The sequence below is a fragment of the Ochlerotatus camptorhynchus genome, unplaced genomic scaffold (genome assembly GCF_037179485.1).
Source record: "Ochlerotatus camptorhynchus isolate MF236.1 unplaced genomic scaffold, CSIRO-AGI_Acam_v1.1 ptg000033l, whole genome shotgun sequence".
NCBI lineage: Eukaryota > Metazoa > Arthropoda > Insecta > Diptera > Culicidae > Ochlerotatus > Ochlerotatus camptorhynchus.
Genome location: NW_027040524.1, coordinates 3,054,489 through 3,081,465, shown reverse-complemented (window position 1 = coordinate 3,081,465; position 26,977 = coordinate 3,054,489). Strand labels below are relative to the sequence as shown.

The following is a 26,977-nucleotide window of genomic DNA, read 5'->3' as shown; positions in this document are numbered from 1 at the left end:
CAAATGATTTACTCTGTACCGGAACCTGGAATCAAACTCGAGATTACCGTATTGGCAAACCTTGGCACTGCCAACTTCGCTACGCCAACACTTTGAACTGACGTAAAACAAATATACATGACTTTCTACAATAATACCGTTGAGTAGAGGCTTTATAATAGTGCATATGAATCACTTTTCTCGACTAGTTACTTCAGCATTGTAAAGGAGCAAAGTAAAAGCTGTAAAACTGCACATGTCAAAAAATAAACCAAGCTGACTGTAAAAATGCTTCCAAATTACCGCTAACACGGTTTATTAGCTGAATACAGGTTGTTTAGTTGTTGAAAACGCTCTTTTGATGTTTATGTTATTCAGTAAGAGTGGTTGTTTGCATAGAAGCCATCAAGTAATATATTCATTTTAATAGCTTTGTTTTGCAGCTACAAGTTGAAAGTTGATAAGCATGTGTATAAAAGTAACATTAGCGTTTATTGGCTGTTGTTATTCAGTGCGACTGACAAATTGAATAATGGTTGCGAAAAAGTTGAGTAAACGCCCTTACGTCATCAGAAAGGTTTTTGATCGCATTCGGTATTTTATTTCGGATTTAGATGGTTTTCAAGTAACCAACAGACGTTTTGAAGGTTTTGATTCAATGAACATGCGACTTTATCAAAAGAGCAACAATGGATAGTTCAATGATTTTTTTCTGATTCAGAAATCGATTATGAAGATGTCGAATACTTAGATGAAGAGTTTCAGTAAGTGAAAAGTACCAAACACTGCGAGTAAGATTTGTTTGGAATCGAGTACGTAGCTCAGGTTAAATAAGAGAAAATTGATCAATTGAAATGTAAACAACAAATGTAAACAGACACCACAAGAGAGAGAACACCAGCGTTTCGAGGAACTCTCGATGAACATTTCAAATGGTCCTATCTGCTTTGGTCGATTCTCTTCATCGACTTTCTCTTTTCATAACCACTGCTATGCAAACAGATTTCGCGCTAATTCTACCACATAGTTTGATAATTGGGATGAGACTGCGTCCAAAAGGTGAAATACAACAGGGAAAGGTTTTGCAGCTGAGTTATTAACGAAAGAGAAAGTCGATGAAGAGAATCGATCAAAGCAGATAGGACAATTTGAAATGTTCATCGAGAACTGTCGCGGTTGAATGTTTGTTGATGCGGTTGAAATTGTCAGAATGGACGTGCTGTAGCAACCTGTCCTGCCCCTAGAAGAGGATTATCCTTCAAGTTTTCTTTTTCCCGCATGATGAGCTGTCACTTTGACAAGTCTGTGTTCGTGCATATTCGGTAAGCTCCCCGTCAGAGGTTTGAGCTAACTTCCGTCGCGGCATGTTCTCTATTCTCGAACAGACTTCCACCACAAACGAAGTGACAGACGACTAACTAGCGAAGAAATCAATTAAAATAATGTGGTTCGCTGTAATAGAATTTTCTTAGAAGCTTGTGCTATCAGCCAACAGATGGGCTAGTATTTTTGTTTTGATTTGAACATAGTTGATTTTGTGTGCAATATGATCTTTGACAGTGTGCAAAGAGTGTATCATTTTGTCATTTTTTATGCATTTCAATTTAGAGTAGAGTGAAAGAGATAGAACCAAAACATTCTAGTACATTTAGTGTTGCCATGTGGTACAATCCATTAGTAGTGTTGCCATGTGGTACAAGCCAATAGTAGTGGTGTTGTTGCCATGTGGTACACTGAAAAATTGCAATAGCAGGTGCGTCACCAAAGTTTACGAGCCGCTCCGTCTGTCACTTCGTTTGTGCTTCCACACAGTACAGAAAAATAAAATTTCTCTCTATTATAAAAACGTGTTCGTGTAAAATCGTCTCCGAACGTCACGAATAATACCACATATTCTAATGCAAAAATGTTTCAGGCATCGAAAGCTCTCAATTAATAACTGTGAAGGTGCATGTAGAATACGAAGTTGAGATCACGCAATAAGCTAAAGCTATAATATGCCATACGCAATAAGCTTGGAATGCGAGGAAGAAGAAGCAGAAGAAGAAGAAGAATAAGTAAGGACAAAAATCTATTCAAATCTCTAATAAGGAAAAAATCAGTCACTTCCTGTTTCAAACGTTTTTCTCGGAAAGCGTTTAAATGTTATGCACTTTTCTGCTATAAATTTTCACCACTTTATGACAGTCCGAACAAGTTCTAAAAGTGGTTAAAAATAGCCATTAATGCTGAAACTCGTTTTTCCGTGCACATTTCCATCAGCATGGGTGCAAAGATGCATCCCACTCTTTCATATTAAAACGCCCCCTTTCAGACCGCAACTCAGTCTTCCGTCTACCTTGGCAGGAGTGGGAGGAATGGATTAAACTGCAATCAAAACTCAATTTTGACTAAATTATGGAACTTTGCTTCCTCGGTCACCTATTCGGAATATTTTTTTTTTTGGTCCCGTTCAATCGATTGAAATTCCCTACAACGGCCACCGAGGAATCATTTCGTCATCAAACCAAAACCAACCTAGCCAGCAGTTTGGACGAAGAAGAGCTTATCCAACTTTGTCTCTCACTCTTCTCGTGGGACGAATCAGCACTCGGTGGAGGAGTTTTCGGAGGAAAAAAATGAAAAACACAGAAAGCTTTAACCGCTCATAGAGTTACGATGTTTAATTTTTATTTCTCAAGTATGATAAGAGTGTGTGTGTGTCGGTGTGGTTTTTGGTTGTTGTTACTGTTGTTATAGTTGGTATTTTTTCATCTGTTTGGTCGACTCTTTTTCTCGAAAGCTTCCTTTCTCTGACTTGCGTTTCTTTGTTGTTTTTTCTTTTTTCATTAAATTTATTTTTTCAACTAAACTTGAAAACGATTGATTGGGTTTTCTTTCGCTATAAGTCATAGTTTTCATCCTTGCTTTATTACAATTAAAATCGGTACATTTCTAATATGCTTTTTTGTTTCATTTTTTTTTGGGGTCTGTATGTTTAAACATTGTTTTATCTTTCTTTATTAGAATCCTTTAATTAAGTTGTTTGTTTTCACTAAATTTTCTTTGCTTTCTCGTTAAAACAGGCTCGTCTTAATTTTCCTTTAATCCTTCTCTGTTGGTGCATATTTAAGTGTTCATTTTACTGTTTTTGGTTTTACATTACTTTCCTTTTTTTCATATGAAATCGAAGTATAAACAACAAGTTTGCGATATTTTTTTTTATCTTTTTTTATTATTTACTTTCTTACTTCAGCTAATTGTTAATGTAGTTTTATCTGGTTCATCTTTGAATAAATACTATATAAAAGTATGCAAGTAAGAAAATTAGCATCCTTTCACTACGTTGTTGTTCGATTGAATGTTTACTAAAACAGAGAACTGAACACTGTATGCAAAGTAACACGATCTAAAAACTATCATTGCTACCACTTACACGATCCTGGTCACAGCTGTAAACTGGAACAAAATATAACGAAAACAACTGGTGGCCATCACACGTAAAACTCAAACGAAATAAATAGATAAAAATGCAATTAAACACGATTTTTGTTGTTGCTCGTTTGTTCTTCTAAACGGTCATGTTGTGTGATTTACTCTGATTGCGACTGGTCCAAGTCGCCGTTGTTCAGTTTCCGTTTATAATTACAATTTGTAAAACCTTATCTCGTATAAAAGTTTTGCTTGAATATAGGTTTCTTGTTCTTGTTTATTTACTTACGAGACCGTGTTCTTCACCTCCTAATTAATGTGTTATAAAAGTTTGCTTCTTGTTATTTGTTTTCTTTTCTCGTTTTTTCTTTATTTGAACATTTCACTCGAACCAAAAAGCGATGAAACTGTGTAAATAATTGGAAACAGAAATGTTTACACACAAATTTGTATATGTTGGACTATTCTTGTTCTTATTTTAAACTTTTTTTTGTTTTATTGCGTGTTCAGACACAGCACCCGGCGAACAGTCGTCTGCGATTTTTCTTTTCTGCATTAAAAGTGATAGTGTCTACTTTGTATGTTAACTATTGCTACTGTGGTGTAAAATATGGGTCATGAGGAAGTGATTGCAACCGATTTAGGCAAAATTTCCGATTGAACAGTGGCATTTAATTAAAACCGAAAGCTGAACTGCAGGGACACTGATCGCCGTACGCTGCGCGTAAGAGATGCTTATATTAGAAGGATTCTCGCTGAAATTTGATTCTCCGTCTAATCTATCCTAGTAGTAGTTGGGCCATAGAATGATGTTTGTTCGTGTTCTTCATGCGTATGTTGTTTGCATGGGTTTTGTTCTTTGTTGTTGAACGGGGGTTTTTGTCTAGAATGTACACTTTATTTCGCTAAAGACGACAACAATAGTTTTTTTTTTGCTTATATTCTTTCGTGTTTTAACAATTGAGGGTGAGAGGATGTAGGATTTTCTCCTGCTTAGCTACTCATGAGGGGTAGAAAAAATATACGTTCGACTACGATTCGAAAACATTTTCAACATCTTCCCTCGCTCTGCCAGGCTACGAGACTAGAGTTGGATTGTGTGGGCGTTTGCTGGGTTTGTGTGCTTTCTATTCCCGTTTTAAGGACGATGTCAGTTAATCGGTTATCCTAAAACAATACACACTTGTTCATTGGATTCTTCCTTATGTTTGACTAGAATACCTCATCATTTGATTTTTAACTAACAATAGAGCGCATGAACCTTATGCATTATATCATAAAATCGAATAGGCCTTCGTAAAAATGTAACGTAAAACAAAAACTAGAAAAAGAACTCATTCTGAGTTCTTTCCGGAAATTGAGCTAATTAACAGACACTTGAGTAAACGGAAAACGAATAAAACGATCGGTACATATCAAAACTATAAAATTTTCAACGATTTATAAATAGCAGTTGCTTTAACAGTAGTCATTTTCAGGCTTACGAGTTTAAAAAATGTGGGTAATACTTAAATGTTTCAGCAGAACACAGAACGTTAAAGCAATTGTTGATTCATTTCACTATGTTCTTTTGTTTGGTTTGTAGGTATTTAAGATAAAGATTTTCAATAGATAAAGATAAACTATGTTTCCTTTCCCATTTCATCTAATTAGGTCTTACATTTAACTTTGTGCTGCTCGTTTCACATAAAGTGTAAAAGTATTGTAACGTTCTTCCACGTTTGATAATGTTCACGTTTTCCATCCTTGTTTTTCGATTCATCAAAAGTGAGAAAAATAATGACTCTTTTAATCTGTGGGTGCGTGTGATTGAGAGTGTTCTCTATTTTTGGTTTGATGTGTATCCTTCTTCGTGTGATAAGTTTTCTTTTTGTTAGCTTAGAATTTTAATCTATTTTGTAACTTGAAAAAAGATGACCAAAATATGAAGCTAACTAATGAAAAAATAGATGGAGAACTGATTTCCCTATGCTTCATTGTCGTTTGTTTCTTAGTTTAAAAACTGAAATCCTGCCTTTGTGTTGAATAATGTTTCATGTAATTCATGTATATATAATTTGTTTCCTCTTTTTTTGGCTATTGATTACATCGTTTAGAGCATGCTTTCTGCTTGGGGTTATTTCATTTCTGTTTATTATTTGTTTCTTCATTTTTGTTTATTAACGTCCATCTATAATTTACAGTAACGCTTAAAATGATCAGTGAATTACGTGTATCATATCTGTAACTCTCCCTCCCAACGGCTCTTAACCTCCCGGAGGGAACACTATTTCGATCCATTTTCGTCAAGTTGTATAATGTTTATATAAAATTTAATTTTATTTGCCTTTTTGTTGTTTTTCTTTAATGTTTTAATCTGCATTCTTTATTTTAAATAACTAATCATAGTGTTCTATTTGGGTCACATTTTTCTCTTGTTACCTTCGCAATCGCGTCCCGTCCCGTCGCTCTTTATTGTTTAAAACTTCGATTAATGCTTGTTAATATGATTATTTCCATCCAGATGTCCCCCGCTTCTTCCGACTCTCTCCCTTGTCGATAATTTTCTGTAGCGTTTATTTTAAATAAATTACATGTTTGTCCGTTGCACGCGATCACTGTTCCTTCACCCACCCTCGTCCGGCCATCTGCCATCTTCCTCCTAATTGCTAGGACTCTCCGCCGTTGAACCAGACGCGGAAACACCATCCGGTATTTGTGCCAGGGTTTTGAATTGTGGTGAGTTTATAAATCTGCAACGAATGATTAAGGTAAGCGTATACAGGAGAGATGAAAAAAAAAATATTAACATCGATCGAATTTCGCGGGTAAACAGCTACAAGGTCAATCCTTGTGCCAAACAACAACACCAGCCGACGATGTACGCTAGAAATTTCCAGTCCCCGTAATTAGATACGGTTCACTGGATCATAATCAAAGAGAATCGATGCTTTGGTGATAATCGGTTTTCTCCCAGACTGGGTTCACTTTATTAAATATTGGTGAAAAGAAACCGTTGAAAGACTATACTTTTGATCATGAACCTGTGCCCAAGTTGGACATTTGAGAGCTTTCAGAGGGCTGTAATAAACCTAAAATAATTATTGACAAACCCGGCTGCGTGAAAAAGAGCCTAAATTGAATGGAGGCTTACATAACCCTTAAACTGTAAGTGCACCCGAAAATTCAGCAAAGTAAGTTGAGCAGAATAAATGAATGTGATTTTAACATAGGGGAGAACTTCACAGAACGCATTTTCTGGTCAGAACGCCCCATTGTGTAATTTTACTTGGCAATTCTAAAACCAATTCTAGTATTTATTGTTCAATATTTAAAGTTAAGACTATTAACTACCTATACGCTAACCTGAAAGTACTCATGAAATGAGTGTCTTGTACTCATTTTTTGAAGTTATTCAAAACTATCAAAAATAGATATTTTTAAAAATCCAAAAGCGGAGACTTTTTCCACTTTTTTGAAAATATCCTCTGCAATTAAAATGGATAAAAATATGCATTCAATTAATGTCAAGGCAGCTATGTTGAAGTTCACACATTCGTGAATTTTGTATGTGTCGACCTGCAAATCAGTAAAAAATCGATTCGAATAAACAGAGTCGTTCCAGCAGGTGCTGATTGAGGTAAACAAACCCATTTTCTGGCGTATTTATCGACTACTCATTAATGAGTTAAGTCGGTTTTACTCATTTTACTCATTAATGGGTACTTTGGAGTTAGCGTGTAAAAAATATCCTTGACAAAATTCATAAATAGTTTTAAAAAGCTATGTAAAATGCAAATGTAAATTCTCCCCTACCTTGTTGTTGTTTTTTTTTTTTTTATTACCGTGATTTTTAACCGTAGGCTAGTTCATCACGTTATACAGCAGATGGTCAGGCTAGATCCTGCCTAAAAAATAAGTATCAATTTGACATGAACGTGACGTATAACCGGCTCTGATTACCCAACGAATGAGACAAACAACATTTAAAAAACTTAATGTAAGGTGAGGATTAGATCGGGGCTGTGGTGAGGACTGGGTGCGCGAACAAGGTAGAACTCCACCGTAGGAGACAGTTCCCGGTCCGGCGGAGAAACCCCGACGGCAGAAAAAAAAAAATAGAAACGTGAGGAACACACGATCAATGCAGCCACCATCGGGAGGCTAGATTTGGTCATACAAGTGGGCTTCTTTCAGAAAGGCCATCAGCGCAGCCAACGTCGAGGGGTCGTAACCAAGCATATCATTGACGTTCTCCGGAAGTCCATGTTGTTCGCGTAGCTTCTGGAACTCCGGGTAGACACACAGCACGTGTTCCACCGAGGCGGGGATGCTGCAGATTGAACAGACCTTGCGGAAAGGATGTCCCAACAGAACGTATCAAAGGTACAGAGTTATCTCCGGCTTGGAATCCACTCTTAATCCGCTTATCTATTTTGACAACGTTTGATCGCCAACTCTTCTCTCCATGCCAGTGGACCCTGGCCACAGGGGGGAGGTCACGGTTGGCTGCAGTGCGGAGGGCTCTGTTCCCCTCGTTGAGGAGAAAGACCCTTTCATTACCGGATGTCTTAGCAGCGAGGGCAGCGGCTTTCGTAGCAATGGCTGCAGCAGATTGATAACGGAAAGGGAGGATTCCGATTTCCACACATGCGGCGTCTGCAGGCATGGAAGGGAGAAGGCCCGATACGATGCGTACGTAGGTATTGTATACCGGAGCGAGGGTGTGGTTGAGCTTCTCGGTGGCTAAGCAGGTTATTTCGAGACCGTAGAAAAGTCGACTGTCGATAACAGCCCGAGCGACACGAAGCCGGATCTCACGGTTGCTGGAGCGATGCGGGCGGGAGATTGTCCTGACTATGTTGATGTGGCACTGTTTTCTTGAGCGGAATCGGGTGATCTTGGATGGTGATCGGTGGTCCTCGAATCAGATGGCCTGAGTGACAGATATGGCACCGTACACCCTTCGGAGCGGAGAGCTGGAAACCAACCGAAAGCGCCCACCTGCTGACGGCGGAGACTGCTGCTTGAGCTATGTTCCTGGTCCGCTTAGTCGTTCGTCCCGTTACGACGATGAGTATGTCGTCGGCATAAACGAATACGTGTACGTTCTTGGGCAATCGGCTGAATACCCCGTTCATTGCCACTAGGAATAGTGTTACCGCTATGAAGGACCCCTGGGGCACTCCAGTTTCTTCGGAGAACGGATCCGAGCGAGTGTTCCCGACGGTCACCTGGAAGGTACGATCAAGGAGGAAATTCCGTACAAAATGTGTGATGTGACCTTCCAGGCCTCAGCCGATGAGCTGCCTGATGACACCAGGTGTCCATGTCCTGTTGAACGCCTTTGAAATATCAAGGGATACTAACTCCGCATGGTGACCGTTGTGCTGGGCTTCCTTAAGTACATTCCCGAGGGCTGCAAAGTAAGCGGAGGAGCCGTGTCCTTGCCGGAACGCATGCTGCCGTTCATCAAGGATGCCATTTGACTCCAGGAACAGCTTAAGACGACGATTTACCATTCTCTCCATCACTTTTGCTGCGCAGCAAGTGAGCGCAATCGGACTAAAGGAGGAGGCTTCTTCACTCGCCGTGTTGTTTTTCGGAATGGGCACAACCAAGCTTTGTTTCCAGAGGTCCGGATACGAGTCAGTGAGCCATAGATTGTTGAAGAGGGCGAATAGCCTCGTTTTTCCGTCGAGGGAGAGGTTTTTTAATATCGGGTATCCAATTTCGTCCGGGCCGGCAGATTTACCACTACTGCTGCCGAGGGCAAATTGGAGCTCCCGGAATGTAAGAGCTTCGTTGATCTGAAAGCAGGAACATCGGGTGGAATTCGCAGGTCGCGAATGCTGCTTATGGAGGTTGCTTCAACCAATCCTCTGCCATGAAGGAGGGTTGCTGAAGCCACCACCATTGGTGGCGTCAGCACTGTAGTCTACAGTTTTTATGTTATGTTTATACGTGCTTTAACGACACGTTTGCGATGAAAAATCATGTATGAATTACTTTGACTATATGTTAGGTATTACTTCTGCGTGAAGTCAACGATTTATATAGTTGAAGATGCTAATTTCAAATAACAGACTAAAGTGGTAATTTTTATACGATAGATGAGGAGGAGAAAGTATAGAATTGACAGGCGGCAGTGTAAAAACTGTATATAGAGAATATAAGACGATAGGAAGGTACAAATCGGTTTTATCATCTCTTTTTTCCAAACTCCCCCTTTGGAGAGGGATGGTGAGGGGTATCCCCCCCCCCCCCCGGCCACCACTGCACACTGGGCCAGAAATGCAATCTAGCGGAGTAAAATTAATAACTCCGAAACGAAGCATTTCCGCGACTTTGTGTCTTCCGTAAGGTTTACCATCATAATAATGACCATCTATTGATATAAACAAATAGTTCAAAACTCTTCCGCAAATATGGCGCCACAATCTAACTTCCTTCTCTGACATTTTGGAGACTTGATGTCTTGCACAAAGTTGTTTGCCTTGACAAAATAAACAACTATGGAGTTAAAGAAAAATATGTCAAAAATACGGTTTTTTCTATCTGTTTCGGTTTTTTGTCCTGACAACCATATAATGTTATATATTTCTCTTACGCAAATGCATTAAATAAATAACTTTTGTGAAGAAACATTCTGGTTTAAGCTTAAAATTTTAAAGATATTGTTGAAAAACCAAAAAAAAACAACAATTTTCGAACTTTAATATCTCCCAAAGCGCAAAAAATCGCAACTTGACATTTTCAGCAAAAATTAAGCCATACTCGATAAACAAAATATCAAAATTTGAGAGAAGTATATTTTGGTGTTTTTAAGATTTTATCATTTTAGTGGAGCATGTATATTTTTCTATAACTTTTTTAAATGCATGAATATGTGTTTTCCCAAGACATCAAGTCTCTAAAATGTCAGAGAAAGAAGTTAGATTGTGGTGCCATCTTTGCGGAAGAGTTTTGAACTATTTGTTTATGTCAATAGATGATCCTTATTATGATGAGAAACTTTACCGAAGACACCAAGTCGCGAAAATGCTTCGTTTCAGAGTTATTAATTTTACTCCGCTAGATTGCATTGCTGGCCCAGTGTGCACTGGCAAAAAGAGATGATCACCGACCGCTCAAGCACCGACGATGTGTTTGAAACAGTTCTACCGATTTTTACCGCACTCCAGCTGTTATCTGAAGGAAGGCATCCTGTCGTTTGGTAAAGAGAAATGATAAGACCGATTTGTACCTTCCTAAAGTTGTCCTAGCTAGCTTTCTACTCTCTATATGCAATTTTCACACTGCCGTACTCTGATACCTCGTTCACATTACAGCCTATATCACGTAATATAGGCTGTCTTGCAATGAACATTCAAACATAGGATTTCCAGTGAAAACTAGATGTATAAGTGCTCATTTCAAGACAGCTTATATCACGTGATATATGCTGTAATGTGAACGGGGTATAAACGAACTATCAATTCTATACTTTCATCTCCTCATCTATCGTATAAAAATTACCGCTTTATACCCCGTACAGACTATGGCTATATCATGTAATATAGTCTATATTGCAATTAACACTCATCTAGTTTTCACTGGAAATCCTACGTATGAGTGATCATTGCAAGACAGCCTATATTACGTGATATAGGCTGTAATGGGAACGGGATATTAGCACCGACGAACCGACGTGAAAGCTCATACAAGCTACTTTGAAATTCGTACCCAAGACGCCATATTTAAAATATGTTAAACACTACCGACATCTACTCATCCGATCGCGTCATACCATGAGCAAGGACACGAACCCACGTATAATATATATTGTCTTGGTTTGCGTCTCTCCTCGTTTGACAGATCTGATCGCCCGTTTGAATGTTCGAATCGCTCGTTTGGCAATTCGAATTGTGGACAAACGAAATGCTCCTGTGGCATGTCGGTTCGTCGGTGGTATCTGGCTGTTATTCGATATTAGCATCTTCAACTTTTTTTTTCAGCGGCGCCGGTAGTGTAGTGGTAAGCGTGATTACCTCTCACCCCAGCAGGCCTGGGTTCAATCCCAGTCAGCACCGCCGGGATGTTCTGAGGCATAACATCTCTGATCACGCCTTCCTTCGGAAGGGAAGTAAAGCCGTTGGTCCCCGGTTCATGAGTTGATGGGTCGATAGGTAGGGTCCAGGTGTGGGAGCTGCCTCCCTGGCATCGGTAGCATTGGTGTTCAGCACGGAAAACAAGACCGATAGAAAATAAATCAAAAAAAAAAATAAACTTTTTTTATTTTAATTATTTACTTTAGAGATTTTTAGCAGAAGGCTAGTTCATCTCTGGCGTCTTCAACTATTTATGAATTGTTGTTAATAAAATGTGAATTTTTTATGATTAGCATGCAGAATTTAGAAAAATAGTACAACACACATGTGATTTCTAAATGTACGCATGTGTTGAACATAAACTCATTATTATCTTGTAGCGCAACAAATCGAACATTTATATGAATGGAGCTTAATTGCTCAATGCCTGCATCAGCTGTCTTAGATTAAAAGATAATCGAACCAAAGAGCCAAAAACTTTGGCTTCAAGTCAAATGTTTGTGGATGAAGTTTCTGCCACCAGAGTGGCTACACGCTATTTCAAAACTACCCAAATTTGGGTGGAATCCACACAGATCTGTCAAAACTGAACCTACCCAAAAATGGGTAAACTATGTTGGGAGTGACAAGTTGACCAATTAACATCGTCGATCGGATTCATGTCGATGTTGTTCATTTGTCAATTTGTAACTCCCAACACATTTTTATGTGAAAAGTACGATGGAAAAAATCTACGTATGTTTTCACATAGCATTGACGTGAAAATTATTCTGAGTGTAAATAAACCCACACATATGCATGCGTGAACGAATTGAGCCTTGAGTGCATCGCCATGATTGAATGAGTCATAACGAATGTTGTAGCGCACGGATGTGCATCTAACTGGTCTTTGTTAAGACACATGGCCGAGGCTTGAATCCTCGGTCAGGTCACGGCAGATCTGTAATGTAAATTTATATGATGTGTGACGCTCCATTTATGAGCATCGTAGTGACAGAAATTTACACTTTTTTTTTTCCTCTGTTCGGGACCTAACGCCACTGCGACCAGTTATTTGACCTATTGTAGTATATCCCGTGTCCTTAGCTTAGTGCATGTCGTATTACTCCATTACTATTGAGAAATGATGAAGTATTAGATTCTTTTAACAGTTGTCATTCTATCTTGCATTTATCGCAAGGATCCGACTCTAATTGAAAGGTCCCACTACTTATACCCTGCCCCTTTGTCAGTCAAAATTGGATTCCTTAGCAACAAAATTAAGGAATAACACCGGTAATGACCATGCATCAGAACCCTAGTCTTAACCACTTCAAACTAGGGAACAACAAATGGAAGATTAGGAATCACATATGTAGATAAAAACTAAATAACTCATTTTTTCCTTGTTTCAAGATCATCCTCAGTGGACAAAGCCGAGCCTTGTCACTAGCAACAAGGCATAAAAAGTAACAAGGACTAAGATGTGTTCCTAGGATTACTGAAAGATCCTATTCCCCTAGTTTGAAGTAGTCAGGACTAACTTGGAGGCGAACCAGCCTAAGGCTGAAAGCCTCCTAAATAAAGCTAAATAATAATAATAGTCAGGACTAGGAATCGGTGGTAGATCTTACATCCCGTAACGTACCACGAAAAGGTGATCTACCCACGTTTACTGGCTTTGTACGACTTGTATCCTTCCCTGGCAAGAATGTTCTGCACCGTTTGAAAGTTGGCGTTGTACCTTCTGGCCACATCGAAAGACCGGGGTTAGCTTTAACGCACCTCAACACCTTGCTGCGCAGCTGATGATCCCTGGTTCCAGATTTTTCGTAGGTCCGCTGATTCCTTTCCACACTCAGGGTTTCCTTGTAGGGTTTGAGCACTCGACAAACTTTTGTTTTCAGCATCTTCAGCACTTTAGCCAGCTTGGAACCAGACCACTCCGGATTTTACAGGTGTTTGTGCACAATATTTTTTCTTCTTTCGAATTCCATTTGACGTTATTTCAGAACGCGATCGACTACTTTGATCAAAATGGCACCATTTGTGCTCTATAGAAGTGTAAACAAACCACTGTCAAATATGTTCGATTTCCAACACTAGAGGCGTGTTAGCGGCGTGCGAGGGGCGTACTAATTTACTTTTAGTTAGCCTTTATGTATAAACAAATATTTGAAGGTTAAAATCAAGTTCTCGGTTATCCTCCGATTTGATTGACCGCAATACTTTCATTCATTTCTTCATATCAGGAGAGTTAAAAACTGGATTGATTTGACAGCTCGAAAAAGCTACTTATGAGATCCATCAGCGGCTCAGAATAAAAAAAAACATTGACTTAATATTTTAGGGGTTAAAATAACTGCAGGGACAAAAGTCTTCCGAGGGGGAAACTCCAATTAACCTCGTTCGTGTCGTGTTCATGAAAAAAAAGCAAGCACCATAGCACATGAGCAGCAATTTTGTATACCTTGTCTGCAAGTTAACCATATATTTATTCACTCACCTCGGGTACGAATCTCTATGCATTAGTGTATAAATTTGTAGTTGAGCTTCGTCAAATGTGTGCGGTGTGGGTTCCACCATATTCCTATTAACTATTTCTCGTACTCGAGAATCTAACGACACCTGTTGCGTGAGTTTTCGAATCATCCCCCGTTGCATCATCAGCACCATCAGCAAACACAGAAGTACCAGCAAATAGATTCCAGGTAAGTCAGCAGGCGCCACCCGTGGCAAAGAAGCAGAGGAAAGATAAAATCATTTAATTTAATCAACTTTTAATTAAGTGGATCCAAGCAAGACATGGGATGCGCCATTTTCACACTTTGCAATCCCTCCCATGACACTACTGCTGTGTGTGGCGCGTACGAAAGACGACTGACGCGGTTCGTTCCCATCTCGGGTCGCCCGGTTCAGTTCTCCCTAAGGGAATCAAGCCTACCTCTTTCGGTGATAAAATCGATATATAATCTTCGTAGATAAACCTAGCTTTCTCCTCTATCGCCTCGGGGTTAGTTTCCTTTTTGAGCTCTTCACAGGCCAGCCAGAAGAGTATATTTTCCTCGCTATATTCGCAGCGAAGGAACTCTCGGAATGCCTTTCGCCCACTGGGACTCCGCATCAGCTTGTCGAAGCTTTTGCCCCAGCTGCGAATCTCCTCTAGACTCGGTCTGAAATTGACGGGAAGAAAATGGGGCAAAAGAACTTTTTAGTGTTTGATTCGATATACCGGCTAGCAGAAATCATCAAAGTGAATTTGAATTATTACGAATAAATTGACCAAACACGAACGTGATGGATCGATTCGTTCCCTCGGGAATTTGTCAAACGGGATCAGAAATGGTTATCGATGTCTTAAAATTAATATTACTTACTGTTCACCGTCGAAAAGCGTATCGGAACTAGCAGGGTCTTTTTTCGTAGGCCCGTTGTCTTCTGCATTTTTTATAGCCAAGCTGCAACGAGAAAGAAAAAGGTGTGCGGTTAGTAAAATTTGATATTTTTGTCATTTCATGTTAATTCTGTGTTGATGAAAAAGACACGTATGTTTTAGTAGATGAAATTATGCTATGCACAACTTTCCGTCATGCCAACACAAACTAATTTTCATATGCGAATAGAACGTAACCTAAACATTTTAAGCTCAACGCATAAACTTGTCAGAATCAATTTCAAACTAATTTTTCACCTGGGCTTGAGACGTCCCAGGGACTCTAGACAGCACAATGCTTCTTCTACCTACGTGTTGGTGAAAGCATTGTATAGGTATCCCATTTACTCACGACGTCCGGCTCTTGTGTGGGATTATCCTTTCATGAAAGCATGCTTTCAACAATATCCCTTCCCTTTCGATCTTTGTCAGCTCACTCTTTGTTAGGTATGTAACGTGCTATCAATAATCACATTCGGTGTGGCATGGTGTCAAGCGATGTAAGAATATTGGGTTGCAACTAACGATAAGGCTAAATGTTACAAAACTTTGCGCTCTTTCACAAAATGCATTTGAAATTTTGTCCGGCAATTGAACATATTTGATCCGTTTCCCATACATTTTTCCAGGTACATTTCAAAGCTCTCCCACGAATCCAGATCGTAACCAAATTCGTTCAAATTAGGCAAGTTGTTGGGGGTCTCAATACGAATCGTAACAGCTATGGGGAGGTTGTTAAGTTGACCTACCCTAGAGTTCATACCACTTGGATTGTCTATCAGTTTTGAATTTATGTTAATCCTGGATTCGATGATAAACAATGGGGCGTATCGCCCCGTTGAAAGTGGGGCATATTTCCCGTTGGGGAACCGAAGTAATAAATTAATCATTTTACAGCAAATGTAACATGTCATGTCATTTTTTTTCAATTTGGGTTCTTTAAGGGTATTGAGGTAAATGCATATTCGTAGTCTGCATTAAAAATGGAACCCCATCCCAAAATTTCATGAATTTTGGTACACTGGAACTATTTTAAATAAATACGATTACATTTACAAAAATCAACTTATTAGCGCCCCTCGGTGTCACTTTGTATGGGAGCGAGCTTTCAGTTTGTCAGTTTAGTGTCAAACAGTGAAGTTATTATTTTGCTTTAAATCTTGATTTAAAAATCGAGATGAAAGTGTGTGGGTTCGAAAAAAATATCGCTGTGCTCAGAAAATGAAACTCTTTCAGGTGATATATAAAAACCGATATATTTTTCAAAATTAAAGAACCCAATTGAGGCAGGTTTTAAAAAATTCCCTTTATGCGTTGCAATAGTACAACTCAGTCTGACTAGCATTTTCTATTCCTTAAATGCTTATCGTAATGACGCATAATATTACATCTTCTTCTTCTTCATTCCTTATTCATTCCTTTATTTAACGTCGGTCTCTGTTCCGAAATCTAGTGCCAATCACCGACGGACATCGATTGCCATTCAATCGGCAAACGAATGTACAGGAAGGCAGCTTCCACACCTGCCTAGGAAATGGCACCCAACACACATGGGCCGGAACCAACGGCTTTACTTCCCTTCCGAAGGAAGACGTGACCAGATATTTGTATGCCTCAGAATATTCCCACTGCCTCGGCTGGGATTGAACCCAGTAGCTTTAAAGAATTTTGGTTTATATTATTGATTCTAGTCACTTGACAGCTGTCAAACTTGCATAGTAGAGTGCTCTCACTAATTACAAGGATTGCAACATGTTTTATACAACTCGACACGTAACTTTACTTCCATTGATATGAGAGGACACAGGGGATACAGTATGCCCCCGTCTCCAACTATGCCTGTTAGGTACATTACACAAATCCTTAGATAGTTTCATTTTGAACGCCCCCCGTGTAGCATAAATTCTCTGGTGTAGGTTATCTCTCTCGTATATCTACACGGGGAACCTAGCGATAGTGGTGATAGTACACTACAGTACTCCTCTCTTCGATCCACACATATTGTAGCAGGTCTGTTTTGATCACGTTTGCCTATCAGTACGAAATAAATCATCAAGTCAGTCGGTCACCGTCGTCGCTCTTCGCAGAATATAGTTTTCCTTTTTTTACGTAATAAAATCGTTTTCTTTTCTGCACGGAATCGCGAGTTTTCTTCGTTAACCTTCACGACAAAATCACGGTCATAAGTGGAATTTGGAACAGGGTCCGAAACGGAAGTGTGGCGCAAAACCGGTGTCCAAATTGCAGTTTTAAGGGTCCGAACAATGCCTATGAGATTATGAAAATGTTTTTGAACCATTCAGCTGAACATACGAAATCGATAATAACGACAGTGAGCATGTATAAGGGCGTAAACTCGATGATCGGTTTTCTTCGTCGATTTTCGCTTTTGTTAATAACTTGTAACATATGGGGTACTCCCTGCCCAACACTAATGAGACCCCCTCTACTCGGTCGAATATCACGACCAAGGAAACACTCAAATATCCAACATACACAACACTTGTTCAGCTACAGGTACCTTTATTGATCCTACTTTCGTCCCACTTTCTTATTGGCTATCTCCTACCTCGTTTCGCCTAACGTTTCTTCTTGTTTTTCAGCGCGGGCTCTCTGTTGGTCCTTCCACAGCCATTTTTTCACCTTCCTCAGCTTCCTTCTGGGCACTTTTCACAGTCCAGTCGGTTCTTTTCCTACCGCGACGGCTCTCTCTCTCTCTCTCTCTCTCTCTCTCTCTCTCTCTCTCTCTCTCTCTCTCTCTCTCTCTCTCTCTCTCTCTCTCTCTCTCTCTCTCTCTCTCTCTCTCTCTCTCTCTCTCTCTCTCTCTCTCTCTCTCTCTCTCTCTCTCTCTCTCTCTCTCTCTCTCTCTCTCTCTCTCTCTCTCTCTCTCTCTCTCTCTCTCTCTCTCTCTCTCTCTCTCTCTCTCTCTCTCTCTCTCTCTCTCTCTCTCTCTCTCTCTCTCTCTCTCTCTCTCTCTCTCTCTCTCTCTCTCTCTCTCTCTCTCTCTCTCTCTCTCTCTCTCTCTCTCTCTCCTCTCTCTCCTCGCTATACTCGTGGCGTCCAACGGTCGATGGGCCGTTGGTTTGTATTCCCGGACACCTCCGTATCAGAAGATGCTTAGTGTCCAACCGCGCCGTATGCCGAATAACGGACACTACGGGGTCTGACCACGCCGTGGATGAATTTCCAGCGGTAAATTACGGGGTCCTGGGTGGTTCTGCACCTAATTCTCGACCTCACTCTCCTTCTTCACTTTTTCCACGTCCTCACGGTTCTCACTCACTTTCGAACTTGCTTGAACTTGCTTTACGAAGTATCGCTGTTGAGTATCGCCAATCAAAATGATTCTCAACGATGGCGGCTGACCTATTCTCACTCCTCCTCGATGAGCCATCGTCTTTCCGCTCTATTTCGCCTCATCATGGCCCCATTATGCCCATTATGCCTCCAAATCCTGTAAACAGTGCCATCTAGTGGTAGGTAGAGGATCTTCCTGTCGTTTAGTGGTGTGGCTGTGTACTGTCCAGTGGGTGATTTTGTGGGCGATGGGTGGTGTTGGTTGCTTGTATTCAAACCTTTCCTTGGCATATTGTTATACATAAAATACGAAACACTAATAGCGCCAATCTCACTAACCTCAGACAGACAGACACACCACTGGTTACAAACTCCCTAGATTTAACGTTTCTCGGTGCGTTTGCTATTGCTATTGATAGCCAATACAACCTGTTAAAACTCTGCATTGAACAAATTCTAGAAAATTGTTTCGCTTAGCTGTAGCAATGCAAAGAGAAAATCGATGAAGAGCATCGATCAACAATGATAGGCCCTATTCTCGTATTGCGCGAGATTTGAGTTTGAAATCTGACTTCCATTTGTACATGGGCAGAGTGGGCAGAAAAAAATATTTTTGGCATTTAAGGTGATTCCTTGAAGAGTCCACAAATGGCTATACATGCACTTCCACTTCGAATTTTCAATTACACAAATCTCGGAAATCGGTACCCCATTTCACCTGAAATTGCTACTTCATGTGTGCTGCAGTGCAGCAAACGTATAGTAGCAAATATTATTATATAATTGATTGAATACCTTTCGTCACTCTTGTAACTGACTGTAGGCGTTAGCGTTCGACTTACGCTGAGACAGCAAAAAGGGTCACGTAGCCACCACACGGGGAATGAGCTCCGAGAGTTGATTAAGATACGCGTAATAAAAGTAGAGTTGAAAAAGTACAGTCTTACTCGATATCACCTCTCGGGAGTGAAACGATTAACGCCCCTTAGTACAGGGATAGAACAATTATCATCATCGTAATCATTATTAAAATCTAAGGGTATTTTTCGTCACCAACGCCAAAGTCCATCTACAAATCAAAACAAGGATAAACAATCACAATGACATGATGCATCAAATAATCCAATTATTCAGTTTCATTAATATAAAAAAAATATCTTCAGAAAGAAGCAGGGAAACAGCAAAAGAATCCACGATTTGTCACGTCTTTTTATTATTATTAAATTGATATTTCCGATTCCCCTAGTGGCATTGAATCTCATCTGCGAGAGTGGTGCTGCATGAATGAATAGAGGATCCAACCTTGAAGATATGAATAATAAAGATTTCATCACGCAATGATGCAATCCGTCTCTCCTTCGTCTTGTGTGTATGTCTAGCTACATGGGAAACAGAAAATATTGATCGATCATATTCATCAAAGCATCTTACCCTTTCCGGATTTTCATAATGGCCGTTCGCCATTTTTCGGCCATATTTCAAATCCTGGCAGGATTCTTCCACACGTTCCGGCGAATCTGTTCACTCTGCGCGTTTCACGAGAGGCTATTGCACTTTTCACACGGCTTACATTTTCCCAACGGTACGGTTCGTGAACTTGCCGAGCAATTGTCTTGTAATGGCTGGAGGTATTTCGCACTTTGGTTGCCGTTTCATTTCTCGGTTTCCTATTTACACTAGCGGGAGGTTACTCTCACAGTTCTTGTAGTATTTGTTTTTGTTTGGCTGTTCTCTCTACATCATAATTTTCACTTACGACCGTACTACTCCGCTTTTACGGTAAACACATCGTGTCAAGGTTGCTCCGGTGGCGGGTACTTGCTGATGACGAGAGACGGCAAACACTGCCTAGCATCATTTGCACTATAACCCCAGTGAAACGTTTACTGGAATGGTGGATCGAGTGCGGAAAAATGCTTGATTAAGAAGTATGCTCTCGGATAGGTGCTACCGACAGTGGATGCGTGGTTCTTTCTCATGGATTTTTTTGATCATTTTGTGTGATGACAAAAGGGAAATATTTCTAGCTCCAGAATAGTTGACATGTTTCGCAATCATGGTAAAAATGTCACCTTGATAATCATTACAGTTGGATTAATTTAGATAAATGTTTCCTTCGATATAGCTAAGCTTCGCTCAAATTGAGATTAAATGGGCCACGATTTATTTAGTGACACTTTACAAGCTTTAAAATTACTCAAGCGCGTTGGATCATCTTACTATGCGAGCGTGTTTTAGAATAATCTTCTTAAAGGACATGATTCTTTGGATTCTTCCATGGAGCTAAAGATTGGGCATATCGTTAAAACTATCCTGTTTTTCTATTTTTCTTGGAACAATGCGACATTTGGACCAATGCTGCAAAATATAGACCTTACACGACAGCATTCGTCGCTATTACGAAACGAAAAAGATTTTTCAAGAATACCATGTCGTTTGTCAGAAACGAACATGTGCAATTAGTGTTCTGGAGCCATAAACAAGCATCTATGGCCTCAACTATTTTTTTTTTTATATCTTTATTAAGGAGACTTTTAGCCGGTGGCTGGCTCGTCTCCGCGAATGGCCTCAACTACATGGATAACTATGACGTGATTAAGAATTAACAAAATTACACTTTTTATTACTAGGCAAATCTTTGACATTGACAAAAAAATAATACGATTTTGACGAAGGTTTTTGTGAGAGTCTACAGTCGCAAAGATAATGTTGTCGCGTGAAATCAGTAAAAGCTGCCAACAATGACAAAACTTAGCAATGATCTGGACAATACAAATGAATATTTTTTGGCTGCTGCTGAAAAATTGTCATGAAATGCTTTTCTGCCAAGTTTATATTAGGAACGATTAGGCCGACATTTAGGACATTAACCCTATACGATTTAATCTGCAATAACCAATTCATTTTAACAAGTCTTAAGGGCCACCCACATTAGATCAGAATCTGAATCTGTTTAATATTTTTCTTAGATGGTCTGAAATGAAGCTTTAAACATCGCCAAATAATCAGTATCCTAATTATTCAAATCTGGATCAACAATAGAAAAGGGCCCATCAGCATTTGTAAACAAACCGTTCCAAAGCCCTTTACTCACAAAGCGAAGGCCACCTACGCAAACCAAAACCATCATCGGATAGGGGAAACTTCTATCTACACGATGATGGTGTTGGTTAGCGTGGGGGGGGGGGGGGGGGGCTTCAATTTGTGAGGAATGGGCTTTGGAACGGTTTGTTTACAAATGCTGATGGGCCCTTTTCTATTGTTGATCCAGAAATATGTGGACAACTGAAATGCCAAAAATCATCTGAGGACTGTAATATAAAAACAATGGAAATTGAATGAAAGTATACAGACCAGTGCTGCAAAATCTCGAAAATACACGGCGTTATTCAAAATTATGCTTTGGTCACTTATTTGAGCTAACCGTCAACGTCAATGCAAACCATGTTAATTGTCAGTGACAATGCTGTCAGTGACGAACTTGTGCTGATTTTTAATTAACTAAATTTGAAAGAAAATTAAATTACTTGAGCAAAACAATTACATGGAGCATGGAGTTAAAGTGAACAAGCATCTACGTCCTGAGAACTGCTTGGATAGTAATAATGTGACTCAGTATACATGAAATTACACTTTTTGTTACCAGGTGAATCTTTCTCATTAACTAAAAATGAATGAGATATTGACAAAGGTTGGAGGATCAAGTCTATCAGTGACTATGTAAAAAACAATTCTATCAATTTCGCACGAAAGTCTGTCAATCACAATGACAAATTTCAGCACTGATACAGATCACAGCATTACATAGATATTTTCAGTAAGTGTTTTGTGAAAAGAGTAACCAAGTGCTGGTAATCTGCATTACGCAACAACAGTAATGGGTTACTAGTAATAACAAAACTCAATCATTTCTGCTGGTTGTGTCACTCGAATATATACACGAGCTTTCACCAGTGAAAAGCCTGCCCGTTGCTTAACAACTGACACGAAGCATTACACATGTGGAATTCTTTCCACCTACATTTTCACCACCACCCAGTTGAAAGCAATAGCATGTTCACCTAGGTAAATATACTTCTTATAGCTGCGAGGAAGAATATATTTACCTGGTTTTCGGGTACATTTGTGAATTAATAGGTAGTATCAACAAAACAGATTATGTAAGAACACGAATACCGCAGACATATCAACATGATATGACAAACTAGTCTTGACTGAGTCTCAACATCAGAAGAGATTATTGTTTTCGGCACAATTGAAGAATATCCCAACTAACAATTTTCACAATGTAAACGCTTTGCTCATTTCATTTATACAGCCTCAAGTTGTATTCAAATGCTATACGATATGAGGTAACCTTTACTCAACCTCTATACAAGCAAATCTGGCAAACTTAGTCAGCTACTTATGGCTATTGAGATGGTAGTGGCAAGCTCTTATTGCATATTGATTTACGCTTCTATACAGCCGTTATTCTGCTGTTTAGTTGTGTGTGAACTTGAAAGGCCCTTAATTCAACCATTTCCCGATTATCCAATAATCACTACACAGCTTGATCTTGAAGCCGGGTTAAAACAATTAATGAATCCAAAGTTCATTCTGTGAAATATATTTTCCAGTAACGGGGAATCAATGAATCGGCGAGGAAGAGTATTCCACGCAATAAGTTCCAGAAATACAGGACAGTCCACGTTGTCTGTTATGAAGTCGAAGATAAACATTCGTTGCAATTTGAGGCGCCTGGCAGAGAGAGATTCCAAATCAATCAGCTTGCATCGTTCGGGATAACTAGGAAGATTGTCTAGGAGCATTTCAGAGGGGCTGGCGCAAGGCAAACCTTATAAAGCTTTTCTGAATCCGTTCAATCGCAAAGATATGCATATAGTAAAATGGAAACCAAAAGCGGGGAAGTATATTCTAAAATGCTGCGAACCAGCGAGCAGAATAGCGTCTTACGAACATCGGAGAAAACAAGAAGCAAGACGACGAATAAAACCAAGTAGAGTATATGCTTTAGCAGTTGCGATGCTTATTTGTTCTTCTGTACAAACTACAACTTTGAAAACTTTTTATGTTTTTTTTCTGAATTTTTTTTTAAATCCCTTTTTTTTGACATTCTGATTATTCAATCGGCCCAGTGGTTCAAAAGTTATAATTAAAAAAAAAAACGTCATTTTTGGACGCAAACTCTATAAACCTGCTAATCTATCTGATTTCATCGTACCGTAAAACGGGGTATCTTTGATAATGCGGGTAACTTTGATAGTATAATGTAAAGATCAGTGTTGGCAATATCAGAAATCAATAGATTTTTTCCGCTCTCATGTGCACGCAATATCACGCGTGATATTGGAACAAAATATCATGCTTGATATTGATTTTACAAGCTCCTTTGATATTGCGAGACTATTCACAACGTGCAAAAATCAAGCTGAGAGTTGACTCGACACAAAAATGATTCCGTTGCACATCGTTTACTTAGAAAGAGAAAGTATAGTATGCTGTCTCTTTTTACTCTTCACCGATGGCAGACACGAAGCGACTGCTGCCAGCCGTTATGGAAGTTTCGGTTGCATTCGGGTGTAAAGCAAAAATTATGAAACTCAATCTCACCACAGTTTGCTGAGATTTGTAGCTGGTGAGTTTTGTTAGCTTGATATTCCGAGCTGCGATATCACAGCTTGCAAAATCAACCGCAGTTGTTTGCTTGTTGATTTTTGTCCACGAAAATCAAGCGTGATCTTGGGCGTTGGTGAGATTTGATTTTTTGATATTTTTCCAACACTGGTAAAGATTAAATTTACTCGCTGCGCTTTTTCCAGATTAGAAACATTTTTTCCATATTGTAGTTTAGGGTAGTTCCGTTGATATCGTATATAGTTTGTATATGGTATGTGTTATATATTATACAAAAATATTAAAAAACAATTTTCGTGTTTTTCGCCTGTTTGAAAAAGCACTCAAACCATCATTTATGAAATGTATTTCCGATATAGCCATCGCAAATTCAATGTTGTATTCTTATTACATATGATGTTTTCTGATTATATACTCATTCAAAGTTTCATATTTAAAGAACTAAATTGTTTGAGTTTCAACCATTTTTTTTTCTACATTCATCGAGCATTATCAAAGTTACCCCAAATAAAAAAAAACTGAAGATCGGTCACAAAACTAAAAAAAATAGTGCAAATGCTTTTATTTCCGTTAAACATATTACTAATGAATTGACTTTTGGATCCTCATTACTTGTTTTAATAATATAAACTTTGAAAAACATTCATTACTGTAAAAATTATTAATAATAAAGGGGAATTTACGTATTCTCGTCAATCTAAGCAGCGTCTGCACTTCTACTAGCATTTTCTCAGCGTCACGCACATATATGATGTGTCTGTTTGTTTACATTCATCTGCTGCTTGCTTCTCTATCCATTCCAATCGACAGAATTTTTCCAAAACGTTTTGAAAGCGTTTTTACAACGCTCCAAACTTCTCAGGTGAGTGTGACTATTGTCGGCAGCCTCTTTTTCTTCGGCAACCTTCCCATTAGAACTGCGTGTTAACCAGCTGTTCTATTATCGGCAACTCGAAATCAACCCCACTTTGTAGTGCGTATGCTTTATTTGAAGAAAAATGTAGCATTACTGGATTGCTCGATCGTTCAAATATAATCAGATTGAAGCTGAAAGGCTAAACAATCGTTTGGACATATTCAGGGAAGTGCGTTGATGGGAAAACATAGTGAAATTAACGTTTAAATTTAGGTTGCCGAAAACAGTCAATGGGTGCCGAAGCCAACATTTACCCTACTTTAAAAAAAAAACTATCAATGTTACCCCGTTTTACGGTACTTCTGAAGCACAACGTTTTGGCTGTATTTTTAACTTTCATGACCACAATTGAATTATGGACAGAAGTAAATAAATGAGCAAGTTATGATTTCATATAATGAGAATCCTGCCCAGAATATGTGAGAAATAACATAGAAATATGATTGTGTCGTCGACATGAAGGAATTCAAGTAAAAATCAAAAATATTAAATAGTATCGAATTTCCACCAGAAAAGTTCAAAACTACCACTCACTCATCTGGTGATATCTCAAAAACTATTTGTCCAAATCATTTGTCCTTAGAACACATCAAGTAGAAGAATTTTCCAAAGTGTACTAAAAAATTGTGCCCACAATATTAAGAAATAAAAAATCCCGCGCATGGTGAAAATAGGCCATTTTTGATAATTTGGATACCTGCCGGTAATCAGCTTATTTACTGTAGGTACTACAACAAAAACAAAAATGGGTTGAATCTAAAATAATCTACATTTAAAAACCTTCAAATTGACGTTCTAAGATCACGAATAACTTATTTGGTTGTAGAGTAATCTCTACTGAAAGATGACATTTTTTAAAATCTCGAAAATCTAGGGTTGTAGCCAAGGTTACTGATACTCGCATCGTCTGACTCAAAATCGCTTACCGTCTTCGAACGCGTTTGGAATAACGAAAACAAAGCATACATTCCTGAACGATCCGATCGATGCCATTAACGCGAGTCTTTGTGAGTGACCTGTGTGCGAAGAGTATTCGTGCTGCCTTCCATTCACTCTCGTTCCATTCTCATCGTTCTTTACGAACTGGTGTGATCGGATAAGAGTGCAGGACTCAATGAACGTTCACGGTGAGTCAGTTTAATACTCGCGGCGAGTGCTACCGGTTGCCAATATGAGCAAGACGAACCTTGGAAATTAAAAAAAAAAAAGAAAATCAAGGAAGGTGACGGTGGAAAGAGTAAAATACGGCATTGAGTGCAAATATCGTTGCCTCGCCGATATAGACGCGTATCGTACAAAAGGTGTTCAATCCGGGGAAAATCAAATGTCAAATTAATCCCTGCCCCCGGAAGTGGCCCAAAGGCTAGATCTTGTGAAGGAGACTAGTGGCCTGGAACAAAAACTGCAAAACGTGCAAAATCGAAAGTGCAAGTGGACATTCACACTTAATCTAGCTCGGTAAAATCTCCAACAGACGATTACTTCGGCATTTACTTTTGTTTGTTAGCTGAGTCTCGGCAATTGTTTTACTGAATCTCAGCAAAATAAATTGCAGAACTACTCGGCTGTTGGAATCTCGGCGAAAAAATTTAAGTGTGTTACTAGGGCTGATGTGCTCCAAATAGTTACGGATCACATCCTTCCCATAAAGTATCCAGAATGAAAAGGCGCAAATTTGATTTTGGACCCCCATGTGGAAGGCGTGTGGTCTGAAAATCTCCCGGAATACTCTGCCTCCGTCAATCCACAGAGGCGTTGAAATCATGCGGCAAATTTTGTCTGCAAAATTTCGGCAGAAGGCTGTTTCTGGATTTCTTAATTTATCATAAAATAACAAGTAGAAAGGATCCACAAAGAATGGTCTAGTGAAATCAGATTAGGAATTTAGCAAAGGATGGATTTTATAAAAAGTAAAAAAGACGAAAATCATGTGTTACCAAAAACAGGAAGATACTGTATTGGACATCGATCGCTCAGGTTGCAGTAGAAATCAAATCAAGCTAATCGATTTTTTTATCGACAAATGGGCATAGAACCTGTTAAAAGAAACCTCTTTTTTATTTTATTATAGTCTCTTTAACATTCTTGGTTCATTTGTAACTTGTGAGATTTGAACTTGTGACTTTGGTTCGAGAGGTATGCATCTCACAATGCTGAGATCCACCCTCAATTTCGTATTTTGTGAAGCTTTATTTATTTATATTTACCCTTCATCTCACACTTAGAAATAAAAATTTTTACACGTGACGAAATCCA

At 39.1% G+C, this 26,977-nt stretch overlaps 1 protein-coding gene across 2 annotated transcripts in view; it reads right to left on the bottom strand.

Moving 5' to 3' along the window:
* Positions 1–3,055: 3,055 nt before the first annotated feature.
* The window catches only part of Dhit (Double hit), a 103,866-nt gene continuing 79,944 nt past the window's right edge, over positions 3,056–26,977 (bottom strand). The window contains exons 1-6 of one of the 2 annotated variants that reach the window (XM_065231649.1): positions 19,925–19,989; positions 19,600–19,844; positions 14,816–14,896; positions 14,383–14,611; positions 13,945–14,066; positions 3,056–6,122 (exon numbers count right to left, since the gene is read on the bottom strand). In XM_065231649.1, the coding sequence (XP_065087721.1) occupies positions 6,032–6,122; positions 13,945–14,066; positions 14,383–14,611; positions 14,816–14,896; positions 19,600–19,643 (567 nt within the window). In that variant the 5' untranslated portion in view covers positions 19,644–19,844; positions 19,925–19,989 and the 3' untranslated portion in view covers positions 3,056–6,031. Of the gene's footprint in view, positions 6,123–13,944; positions 14,067–14,382; positions 14,612–14,815; positions 14,897–19,599; positions 19,990–26,977 lie in introns of those variants that run through there. The other variant, XM_065231642.1, reaches the window with a different exon arrangement.